The sequence below is a fragment of the Carassius auratus genome, chromosome 16 (assembly GCF_003368295.1).
Source record: "Carassius auratus strain Wakin chromosome 16, ASM336829v1, whole genome shotgun sequence".
Lineage (NCBI taxonomy): Eukaryota > Metazoa > Chordata > Actinopteri > Cypriniformes > Cyprinidae > Carassius > Carassius auratus.
This window is the reverse complement of record NC_039258.1, coordinates 2,103,290-2,116,172: the sequence shown is the minus strand read 5'-3', so window position 1 is coordinate 2,116,172 and position 12,883 is coordinate 2,103,290. Positions and strand designations below refer to the sequence as shown.

At 37.5% G+C, this 12,883-nt stretch overlaps 1 protein-coding gene across 1 annotated transcript; it reads left to right on the top strand.

Moving 5' to 3' along the window:
• The first annotated feature begins 2,015 nt into the window (after window positions 1–2,015).
• Window positions 2,016–12,883, top strand: nr2f5 (nuclear receptor subfamily 2, group F, member 5). Its single transcript, XM_026283280.1, has 4 exons — window positions 2,016–2,382; window positions 8,804–9,084; window positions 9,754–10,000; window positions 11,362–12,883. The coding sequence occupies exons 1-4, from the start codon at window positions 2,016–2,018 to the stop codon at window positions 11,676–11,678; spliced, it is 1,212 nt and encodes a 403-aa protein (XP_026139065.1). The 3' UTR covers window positions 11,679–12,883.

The window sequence follows — 12,883 nt, the reverse complement described above, 5'->3', positions numbered from 1 at the left end:
ACATTTAGAGCTTGTTGCACAATGATTAATTAAAAAAATTAAGTTACCAGTTAATTTCCTTATCCTAATTTGTTTTCTATTTTCACAGTATTAGGAATTAGTGTTTATTGCATTATTATTATGTTTTTTTTTTATGTAACGAATGTAGTTTCATAAAATCTCCATGATATAGGAAGGGAAGTGTTTGCAAAAGGTTTCTTTTTTTTTTACCTTCTCTGAAATCAGTTGGAAACATTACAAAAAACTACAGCAAAGCTTTAAAAGGTTGTATTTTGGCAAATGTAGAGTTTTAATTAAGCTGTCAACAATTAGGGAAACAAATTATTTCTTCAATTGAGTCCACATTTACTACATGAATATACACAGTCAAATACTTTTAACACAGTCCCCAATAAATTCTTATTAAAGTAACTGAATCATTTAAAACAGATGCCAATGCGTTTAATTTGCATACAAACAAGACTTTAAATAGTTGACATAAGATAGTTAGTTCAATGCCTTTAACATCTACGCTTCTTCGCAGCTTTTAGGTGTAATGGTAAACCCAGTGCTTGTCAATGTAATTTACACTGTGACCTTTTGTGCATTAACAGCTTCCCAATATGCTCATTACAGACTAAACTAACAAAAGTGAAGACTCCTGCGAGGAGCCTTTGTCAAATGGTGTAAACTTAACACCTCCACAACGCACTAATAAAAACAAGCATCTAGATCCCTTCATTTGCTTTTTCTCTCATTATATTTAAGTAGACGTCAACACATAGTTTTATTTATTTTGTTATGAAATTTTTAAGTATATGATTTCATGACTTGAATGCAAACATTTTGAAATTAATATTACTAAAATGTAACATAAATTATATATTTTTAGAATAAACCTGATGAGATTAAATGTAAACAAAAATAAGAAGTTTTAATGCGCAGTGTTTTTTTTTTTTTTTTTTTGTGTGTGTGTCTAGCATTGAATTATTTATTCTAGAACGGAACCTTATTAAATAAATTGTTAGACAAAAGATTAAAACAGAATAATTCACATTTGCCACTTATATTAGTTTACTCTGGTCATAATAATAAAAAATAACCAGTGATAATGTCTCTTCTCAAGACTGTTAAACAATTCACATTAATTGTGCCAGAGCAGCACTTTTACAATTGGACAAAGACTTTTTATCTAGCACCTCCACTGACCAGTTGAGAAGCTCAGGGTATCCAAGCTCCGCCCCTTGTGAGGACGTCATATACTAATATGGTCACTTTATCCTTATATGCAATGAGGTGGGTGGAGCTATGGTAAGCACGTCTGTTTAGTGTCACTTTCACCGAATTCTTAACTACGGTTCTCAGAGATGAAACAGACAGCTGGCGAGTGAAACACGCTGAATCTCCTCTACTAAACAGAACCTACAAGTTTTGACGGATTACTGAGCAACATTCCTGGTACAAAGAACTGTCATACGGAAAGAATTAGGCTATTAGCGTTTATTCATTTTTATTATATTTAAATGTTTTTTTTTCGCGTACGCCCTTGTTTGAAAGAAGATTACGATTTGGTATCGTATCAGAATAATGATTGGAAAGCGCTCTTTATTCAGTCTTTTCATTTAAATACCTAATAATACATACGATCGCGAGCTGTCTTACATAGAAAGCAAAACTTCACAAGTGGGATTTCGAGAAGATCGTGAAGCTTCAAACGGATATCTTCTCGTGTTCGCTCGGACATTATCGCGCAATATTGACAGTATTCGGAGCTTTCCGAAACTACAAGATGAACATGCATTTGGGATTTCCCTCTCAATAATTATGCCACCTTCTTGTTTACTTTGCAAATATTCCGAGACCTCCTCTGAGTAGAGAAGTAAAGTTTCGCTTTATCACGTTTTCTAGTCGAAGGAAGATCTCGGAGGTGATCTTCATATCTCTTCAAGCGTCGTTCAGGATCGCTTGAACTCTCCTCCCCGCTGGAAACGAGTGCATTGTATCGGTCGTTGCCATAGAAAGTGTTGCGGGATAGCATGGCAATGGTAGTAAATCAGTGGCAAGAGAACATTTCGGCTGATCCCGGCTCCCAGCTGCAAATGTGCAGTCAGGAGCCCGGCGGGACACCGGGAACTCCCTCAGGTTCAACCCCGGGCAACGACGCGCTCTCCGGGGACAAAATTCCCAACGTGGACTGCATGGTGTGCGGGGACAAGTCCAGCGGCAAACACTACGGCCAGTTTACCTGCGAGGGCTGCAAGAGCTTCTTCAAGCGCTCGGTCAGACGGAACCTGAGTTACACCTGCCGGGGGAACCGGGACTGTCCCATCGATCAGCACCATCGGAACCAGTGCCAGTACTGCCGGCTGAAGAAGTGCTTGAAGGTCGGGATGAGGAGAGAGGGTAAGACCTTACAGCGTTCAACTGCTGCATGCAATTGAAAAATACAGTTCTGAAAAACCTGAACAAAAATGATTCAAATAATACAGCTGAAGCTAGGGAACACTTAAAAATGACCGAAAATCAAACCATACTTAGTAATGGTTCATTAGTGGCTCTTAAGTTTCTTCTAATAAAGTTAATTTTGATTGCATAAGGTTCTTGAGTTGGTAGGCTATGTGGATTTTGAAAATAATAATAAAAAAGAATCTTGTGACATTTGGATGATTAGTTTGTTCTCCAAAGTACCAGAGTTTCCAAAAACCTAAAAAAAAAAAAGAACCATCACTATGGGAGTTTGGTTCTAAATGGAACTTTTATTGTAAGCATGTTTTCCACAAAAAGTATAGAGCTACAATTATTGTTACAAGTGTAAAATGATCTAGATTACAAATCAATAAGGGATCTCTTGCAAACAGAATACTTGTGTAATTTTTCTCAAACATATTTTGGTGACCGATCTAAAGTTAAGGGGTTTGAGTGCAATGTTCCTCAAAGAACTGTTTATTCTATTGTTCTATGTGTTTGAGAAACCCAGAACCATGTGCTAATGTGAAGAACCTACAATGTAACACCAAAAACCTTTGCTCAAAGAACTCTTTATCTCTAAAGAACCAAATGCTAACAACAAAAACTAAAAGTTCTTAATTAGAGTGATAAACATAACCATTAATAAATGTTTGTTTTATGAGAGTAATGACGGAAATTTAATAATTATTTTTGTTTAAAATAAAAAAACGGACTGATCTCATTTGCTTCTGGAGTTTAAATACTAATTTGTGGCATAATTATTTTAAAAAAAGTCGTCCTCAAAAATGGTCAATTTCAAAAGAAGTTTAAATTACTAGGGTTTTTATTTTTATTTTATTTTTTTAATTCTGCGGTGGTGGATAAGTTGTTGTCCTCTGCTGTTAATAGTGAAAACTCTGCCAAGTTCCTCATTCATTTGGATCATGAAAATCACTGCAGGGAAAATTCATTTAGTGATGTTTTCAAACAGAAAGAGAACCCGAGAAAACCTCTTCATTCTCTAGTCTGTTGACCTTTGATGAGCTTCATGTTAGAAGATAGAGTCAATGAAAAATATGTCATATTCTGTAGCCACTTTTATACTTTAACATTCCTTAGTGGCCTGTTGAATTAGAAAATATCAACATATAGTTTTCCGATGCATGGTAGAGAGCAGGGCTAGTTGTCACAACAGAATGAAAGTCCTAAGAATTAAAAGTCCATATATTCATGACATTTTTTAAATAGAATTTATTAGTTATATTGGTTTTTTCTCTCATAATTGATTTAGTGTTTACATTTTTAAAGAAAAGCCTTTGGCAGGCGGTTCCATTGTGACTTACCCAATATAGTGTGATGAATTTATTTAACACTAAAATGTAAAAGCTTTGAAATCATGTGAAATGTCAGTCTTAATGTTTTGCACTTTTATTTGAATATGTGAAAACATCAGGCTCTTCAACAGACTCCTTTAGATAAGACAAGACATTGGTTTGCTTTACCTGTCTGAATGCAGTCATTTAAAGCAATAATATGTTTTTTTTTTCCTTCCCTCCTTGCATTTGTTTAGAAAAAATAGATGTAGACAAGAACACATGAAGCCTTGCTTCTTCTTTTCATTCATAAATGATGCCTTCTCTGAATTATGCAATTCAGTCAATTGCAAAGAGAAGCACCTTGTACTGAGCTATTACATATAATCTGCAGTCATAACACAGTTTGAACCAAACAAACAAAACACTTGGCTCTTATACTGTGGACCTTGTGGGTTTATGAGGTTTATGTTTAGTATTCACATATTCATATGAATGATAGTGAGCAGTATTTTGTAGCACTTATAAAGATTCCTTCCAAGGCTCTAATTGAGGCAGTCACAGTGTTTGATAAGTACGTAGATAAATTAATAAACTACATAAATATGATGATATATTCATACTATGTGATACAGTTTCTGCTTGAGTGTCGTGTCTAAGCTCCTCAGCACTTCATAGTATTTTACATAAAATATCCAGAAGGTCTTCTTCTGGCAGTGCATGCATGGATTCACATGAGTGCAGTACGAGTGCAAAATAAATCAGATTCTGTGCACCTGGTTATTACAGCTTGATTGTCAAGTCCTCTAGTTCATGTAGTCCTTGAGTGTGATACAGATAAATGGATTTGGCATGCTTTAAGATACTCTAAGAAATCTTCCTGCACTTTCTTATTAAAGGAAGATGGAAATATTAATGTATAGAGAATTGGTAGTTAACAGATATTATGTATTAAGAATAAAGTTGGGTTTGGAGAGATGCAAGGATGAAGAAAGAATTTCAACAGGAGTGAGTCTTCTATATCCTTTGATTGACATGATTAAAAGAACAAGCTGACTTTGTTCAGAATCAGATATCAGACAGATAATGCCTTTTATAGATCATTGGTAAACTAGAGATTCTTGCATGGCTTGATTGTTACAGATGAGGTCAAACGCGTTTCTCTCTAAGGCTCTTTGTTTTCTGCAGTGCTCAGAAATCCCACTCTATCCTACGATTTCATCACGTGTGTTTGGTAATGAATTGGGCAGAATCATGCTGCCGGTTACACACATACATGTATATGCATATACTTTTCAATGACCTTCTTGATTAAAAATAGATGGTTCTACAGCCCGATTCCACATGAGAACCTGTGGATGTTCTGTGGAAGCCAGAGGTGTGTCAATTTTGATGTAACTCGACACAAAGTGAAAATATTAATTTAATTATTTCTTTACCTTTTTTCCAAACCCATATGCTGTCATTTATTTTCTGAAGGATTACTATATGTTTGGAATCTACACATAAAGGTTTTAAAAGAGTGTTTTCGCAGCAATGCCCTATTAAAACCAGGTAACACGTTACATGTACTTACTATTATAATAACAATTAATTATGCATAATTACATGCAAGTCAAACCCAAATCCTAACCCTTACCATATAGTTTAGTACATGTGGTTAATTCATATGACTCATACTTAAAATCTCCAAAGAACCTTTCAGTGAACATTTCATTTTGTTGTGAAGATCATTTTAATAATCTAAACTAAAGAGTATTTTGCCACGATAAAGTTTCCTATTAAAGCTTCTATGGATGTTAAAGATTCTTCATGGAACCGTCAATGCCAATAAAGGACCTTTTTAAGAGTGTAAATGTAAGTAATAACAGAATGATCTGAAGGATTCAGCTAGTGCGTTCATGTCTTAGACTCACAGAGATGATTTTCCTCCTAGCGCCCCTCTTCTTCGATTGCTCTACCTGTTTTTGCACCTTACGGCTGCTCTTGACATGACTGGCATTCCAGCCTGACAAAGGGTGCCTCTGATTGAAAGAAAGCAGTGCGATTGCCTTGTCAGTTCCACAGGCTTCTGCAAGTACGTGCATCTGCTGGAATGTTCCAATGCGCAAGGTTGTGACCTTTGTCAGAACTAGAAAACGACCAATGTGGACTGAATGAAGTCTGACACTCACATGCAGAAGTGCTGGCATACAAAATCTCATAGAAAGAGGTACTTGTGCCACATATAGAGACATAAATAGAGAGACTTTGGAAACCTTTGTCTTGGGCCAGTATGCCGCAGTTAATAAATTACTTGAAATAAAATACATTTTAACAAATAAATTGCAGTATTAAATAAAAATAAATTAAAAACTGATTTTGCGTGCAGATGCAGTAAACTGCACATTTCCACCACGGGCTGCTTCTGCCGAGCGTCTCTGAAACTGTGACTTCATCTCATGACCTATAAGTCAGTCTCTTCTCATGTGCAGGGTGAAATATAGGTCAATGGAAAGTAAACATTAATAATAGACAGGATCATAGCAAAGTCCAAATGTGACAGCTCTCTGTGGGGTTTGGGTAAATATCACTCTGCCACCTGGTCGATTGACTAATCCTGCTGTTCAACCCGTTTAAACAGGTGACCTCCGGCAGAGGTGACTCTTCCTTCTGATTTGCTGTGTAACGTAAAGCCTTATGATTCTTCAAACACAGTTGGGTTCAAAAGTCTGAGACCCCTAGATATTATATGCTATGAGTGGATTTTAAAGTTTTAGAAATATGGAAAACTATATGTGTGTGTGTGTGTGTATATATATATATATATATATATATATATATATAGAAGTAGTTGTGGGGTAAAGCATTTTTCACTATATCTAATAAAAAAAAAACTGAGGCATAACAAACATTGCTTTTACTTTATTGTTATGCTGATAATCACGTTGTTATTATATTAACTGAAACTTAAAAAATATATACATTTCATTAATTTAAATAAATCCTGAAATAAAATTAAAATAAATATTAGATTAAAAAAATGTAAAAAAATAAAAACATTTTTGCTCAGCAAATATTGTGCACCTATCCCCACCCTTTCTGTCTCATGGTATGCCAGAGCTCCATCACAACCAGTTTCAGGAGAGAACGACAAACAGTGAAAACACACGAGGAACAGGAAAGTCCAGTTACCCTAACTTTTGACCTCTGAGTGTGAGTCAAGTGTTAATCCTCTGACACACATGAAGCACATTCACTTTTTGATTTATCAGAGCTTTGAGTGTGCTCAGTTTTCCATCTTGATTTTCTTTTCTGCTTTATGCAGAGAGAGAAATAATGTGAGAAAAAAAGGTCCAGAAAAAAACAGCAAAGACTTTACATTACATTATAAAAAAAAAGAAAAAAAAAAGATATCAGGTTCAAATAAATGCTGTTCTTCTGAAATGTTCACCTTTCCCACAAAAAAATAAGCAGCACTACTATTTTCAGCATTGATAATACTTTATCTATTTATCTTCTTATTAAAATAAATAAAAAAAATAAAAAACTGTAGCTTTCTATTTTTGTGTGTGTGTGTGTCTATGTATGCATGTGCATACACACACACACACACACACACACACACCTTGCTTATGAGACTGTTTTAGACTGAGACTTCTCATTTCCACTTAAATGTTGTTCTTTTGATTGCTTCTATTGCCCTTCATTTGTAAGTCGCTTTGGAGAAAAGTGTCTGCTAAATGACTAAATGTTAATGTAACAAGTAATGTTTCTTGAGCAGCTAATCAGTATATTAGACTGATTTCTGAAGGATCATGTGACACTGAAGAAAAAAAAACATCTTAAAATATATTAATATAAAAAAACTTATTTTAAATCATAATATTTCACAATATTCCTTTTTTATCAAACAAATGCAGCCTTGGTGAGGAAAAGAGACTCCTTTCAAAAAATGTTACTGACTCCAAACCTTTGGCTGGCAGTGTATTTATTCACAAATTACATTTATATATATATAAAAGGTAACTGTATAACACAAGGAAAAGGGAAAAGCTTCAGTTGAAAAGTACACACATTGCTGAAGAATTCATTATGTAGCTGCAGTTTCCAAAACAAAAGTTTCTGCATCCTCACCTTTCTGTTTCTCCCTTCCTAAAGGAAACTATGCTTGTATTTCATATCATAATGAGAGGCTTGTGGACTAGTTCCTTCCTTTTCATCTTCATTGTGAGTCCTGATCATGTGTGATTTCCTAGCTAGAGGTTACCGAGTGACTGTATTGTTGGTCATTGAGGCCGTTTCTACCCCAGTATGCCCTAATCTGATTGTCGGGCTGAAGCTGACGATCTCAAATATCGGTCAATCAATCAACCTACATCTGTAGTTTCTAAACACCTTGTTCCTCATTTAGTCATTCTTTCAACCTTAATTCACCCTTACCATTTATCTGATTCAGGGTTTGCATGTGCTGTTGGCTAATCTTTTTTTACATTTAAATTATTAAAATTAAACAGTAATGATACTTTCAGGTCTTGGTCTGGCATTTATGAGGAACAACTGAGATAAAGCCGACACTTCGAAGAAACTCTTATTACTGTATGTCTGTGAAACCTCTTAGCAATAACATTTTCCTCTGCGTTTTTGTCACCCCCTCTCACACACACACACAGTCTCTTTTTCATTCTGTGCTCATTTCATGCTCCCTCTGGTTTATAGTAAATTGAGTTATTGGCCAGACAGCAGGATAGTTAAACAGGTGTTTCCCAAATGGGCACTGAGCTGCATCGTTACAGGAATGGCCTCTGTTTTGCCCTTCGCCTCGGGCTGAACCATTTGTTTGAAGAAGTGTGAAAAACACCATTTCACCCATAGTGTTCACTCACTCATTATTCACTTATGGATAGCAGAGGGGTCAGCATCTCTCTGATGGGGTTCACAGATGCTATGACTGCAGTTGCTTGGACATTAGAAAGCAGAAGGGTACTTGATCTGTTGTGGTGGATGGATTTGGTTGTTTCTGCAAGTAAACACATCAATATCCTCTTCTAATGCTTTTTTGCTTTTTATTTTCTCCTCCTCAGCTGTGCAAAGGGGTCGTATGTCCAACTCGCAGACCAGTCCAGGACAGTACCTGAGCAACGGGAGTGACCCATACAACGGGCAGCCGTATCTCTCAGGCTTCATCTCTCTGCTCCTACGGGCCGAGCCGTACCCCACGTCCCGCTATGGAGCCCAGTGCATGCAGTCCAACAATCTTATGGGCATCGAGAATATCTGTGAATTGGCCGCCCGTTTGCTGTTCAGCGCCGTGGAGTGGGCAAAGAACATCCCATTCTTTCCTGACCTACAGCTAATGGACCAGGTAAATCAAGATAATTTTACTTAAAACATTTTTTTAATTTTTAAATATTTATTTGTGTATTCTTAATTATAATTTTTATAAAATTATAAACTAATAAATATATTTTATTTGATACTTTTTTAACTTTCTATATATTTTTTTCCTTTTATATAATGTTTTAAAAAAAATTATATTTTATTTTATTTATTGAATCAATAACAAAAAGTGGTAGGCCGGCCTGGTAACATCAGTCGAAAGAAAAGTTATTAACATTTTTGTTGGGAGTAACATGCACTGTCTATTGGAACATCTGTAAGAAACTAAATTAAAGCAATAAATCATTATTGTGATAATTTTCCTGAAACCCACTTGACCTAGATGAAATGACTGTAATGCACAGCCTTGAGTGGTATATTGCTAATAGTGACCGCAATATAATAGAAGACATCAATGTTTTTTTTCATTAACATATAATTGTATTAAATTTATGGATTTTTTATGCTAAGTAATATATATATATATATATATATATATATATATATATATATATATATATATTTACCTCCTCATGACTTTGCACAAGAAACACACATTTATATTCATGTATTTTATATCTTGAGGTTTATTTAAGGTTTATTTTTTTTAACCATCTGTTGCAATGTCTCACACGTGTGGACCCTTTTTGTGTAGGTGGCGCTCTTGCGTATGTCGTGGAGTGAGCTATTCGTTCTAAATGCTGCTCAGTGCTCTATGCCACTGCATGTAGCGCCCCTGCTGGCCGCTGCCGGTCTACACGCCTCCCCCATGTCGGCCGAAAGAGTGGTGGCCTTCATGGACCACATACGTGTCTTCCAAGAGCAGGTGGAGAAACTGAAAGCCCTTCAGGTAGACACGGCTGAATACTCCTGTCTGAAGTCCATCGTACTCTTCACCTCTGGTAAGAAAAACTAGCTTTAAGGCTACTTGGTTTGATTAGTATTTACCTCAATACACCTCAATTACACCTCAGTAATACCATTTAGAAAACTCCTGGACCTGTTTTGCTGATTCGTTTAGATATAGTTGTCACTAGTCCTGACTATTTTGTGAGGTTTCCAATAGTGTTTGTTACTAAGCGAATTACATAGAAAGGGTACCAGATTACATAATGTATGTTACAGAACAAACAACATGTTACACGCAAAACATTCATGATGGGCAGGATTTCCTGTGCCATTGCCAAACGCTTTGGTACAGAGCTTCAGACTGAGAGATGTCTTGCCCACTGGTTTAGATTATTTCTGATTCCCTCCTCTACCTGTCAGAAACCCTTTTCCAGCCCAGATCTACACTTTTCCAAATGGATGACTGAACCTACCGCTCTCGATTCACTTTTTTTTATCACTCAATCCTTCACACTTCCATCTATTATTGAAACCAGCCAAGCAGCCCCCGCCCCACCTCAACTTCCACCAACATGACTGAATTATGCATGCTGAGTTGCAGCAAGAGGGATTCGCTTCAGTCTGGCCGTGACCTACATAACCTCTGTAGCCTTGGGCATCACTGTGATCCATCCTGCAATTCCAGCCAAAGCCCCACTCCACCCCCTGCCGGGATCTGCCGGCATGAGCTAACAGGGACAGACAAACTCTTGTGGCCCGTAACCTTAGCCCAAACCTCCTATCACCTCACATCACCCGACAGGCCTCTAATGTCAGCCAGTCGCCCCGATTGCCTGACGCGGTGCGGTGGCAGCTCCAAGCGCGTGTTCACACTGTGAAACACAAAGAGAGAGGGGGGTGCATTTGCTGTGCAACGCCAGCATGAGGGGGACTGATGCAGAAGCACGCAAGGCTTGTCACCGCTGACATTACGCCAGGGACTGATGCATCAGTGCCCCCCTTACAAAACGCTGCCTACCGTAACTGTACATGTCTTTATCTGGACTCATGGGACAGAAGTGGCAGTTGTGTCCCACTCAGCAGGGATTCTCGCCCTCATAGAAACATGAAGCAATTAATCTTTTGTTATCAGAACTGAAGCTCAGCATGATTAAGTGTACACGTACACCATTGATAAGAAGCGTGACCGAGAGAATGACAAAGGGCATCTTGCTTTAAAAACGAGCAATTTTACACACTTGATTATTTCAGTCTTTTCAGTAAGAACCCACATTTCAGTTTAAGTCAAAACACTGATATGATAGATAGACAGACAGACAGATAGATTGATTTGTAGAAAGATGGATAGATGGGTTGATAGATACTGTACTACAGTATTTCTAATTTTCCTATCTGTTTTTACTTTCTTCTTCAGATGCTATGGGTCTGTCTGATGTGGCCCATGTGGAGAGTATCCAGGAAAAGTCCCAGTGCGCTCTTGAGGAGTATGTGCGGAACCAATACCCCAATCAACCCAACCGATTTGGCCGCCTTTTGTTACGATTGCCCTCCCTGCGCATCGTGTCTTCTCCTGTTATTGAACAGCTGTTCTTCGTGCGACTGGTAGGCAAAACACCCATTGAGACCCTACTGCGGGACATGCTGCTTTCCGGCTCCAGCTACAACTGGCCTTACATGCCCGTCCAGAGAGACCGGCCCATCTCACTCCATTACAATGAGAATGGGCCCTGATCCTGCCCCCATAGTCCATATCACACCCGCACTGCCATGGGGTCATGGCCGATACAAAGAATCTGTCAGCAAGCCATGCCCCTTTCGGCCACATCCTCACCTGCTCACTTACCTGAAGCACCAGCCGTTTGATCCATTAAGGGGAATGGACTACAGCGCTCATATAGACACCGAACTGTTTCCTACAGAGGTTTACTATGAATGAGGACTGAACGAGAACGTCCATTCCTGATTTTGACTCAACCAGAAGCCATTAAAGCTGATGCCAAAACTTTACTAGAACAGCTATTAGATGGATCTCGAAAACCACTCGTATTAATGGGAGAGTCAAGATTCGATCTGTTTGTTTGGGGGATTGTACTTCACCCCAAATACAACTGAGAGAAAGGCAAGACTCTTGCAGGACTCATTGGAGAGAAAGCCATTGCCAAAATAGGACAGGCAACTGAACTCTCTGGAGCATTTTGTGGAATTGATGACTAAGGTGAAGTTTGTTTGTCTAGTTAATTTTTGCATTTTGGTCTCTGATGAAGTGGGAAGACTTGAAAGAGGCACTTGAAACCAGCCAGATAACCGTCACTTTTCTTGCTTTTTTCAGCTGCATCCAAATAATCAGCACACCTAGACAGAATGGTGCCGTGTCAAGCACAACATGCGTCTTGTTAAATACAGGTGTTTATCTCCTGTAGCTTCAAGAAAAACACTAGGGTAAAATAGGGTATTCTGGGACATTTGGGAATGTCGGGTACATTGGACATTGTCCAAGCCAACAAAGTCTATGCTAATTGTACCATATTCTAACTGGCTTGTCATAGGATGAAGTCTTGCTTGATTGTGTAAAGTGTTGAGGTGGCAGTCAAGCATGCAAAAATGACCCAGATTACCCTAATTCACCTGACAAACTCAAGACCTCAATTATGCCAATAGTCTGCCTTTGATGACCAAGTATATTGTGTAGCATACTGTAGGTTTCATCAAGTATTTTTGTTATTTTCTTGCTCATTTGAATATGTTTAAACCCCATTGTCACAATTTTAAACATGGCACTACGGCTTTTAAAGCAGCATTTGGATATAAAAGCCATTGGACCTTTGAAAGCAGGACCTGTTGTATTAGTTCACAGAATATTTCTATCAAAATATGTTTTTCTGTATTTTAGTTTTGGAGAAATTAATTAATGAAATAAAAGTCTCACATTCAATGAA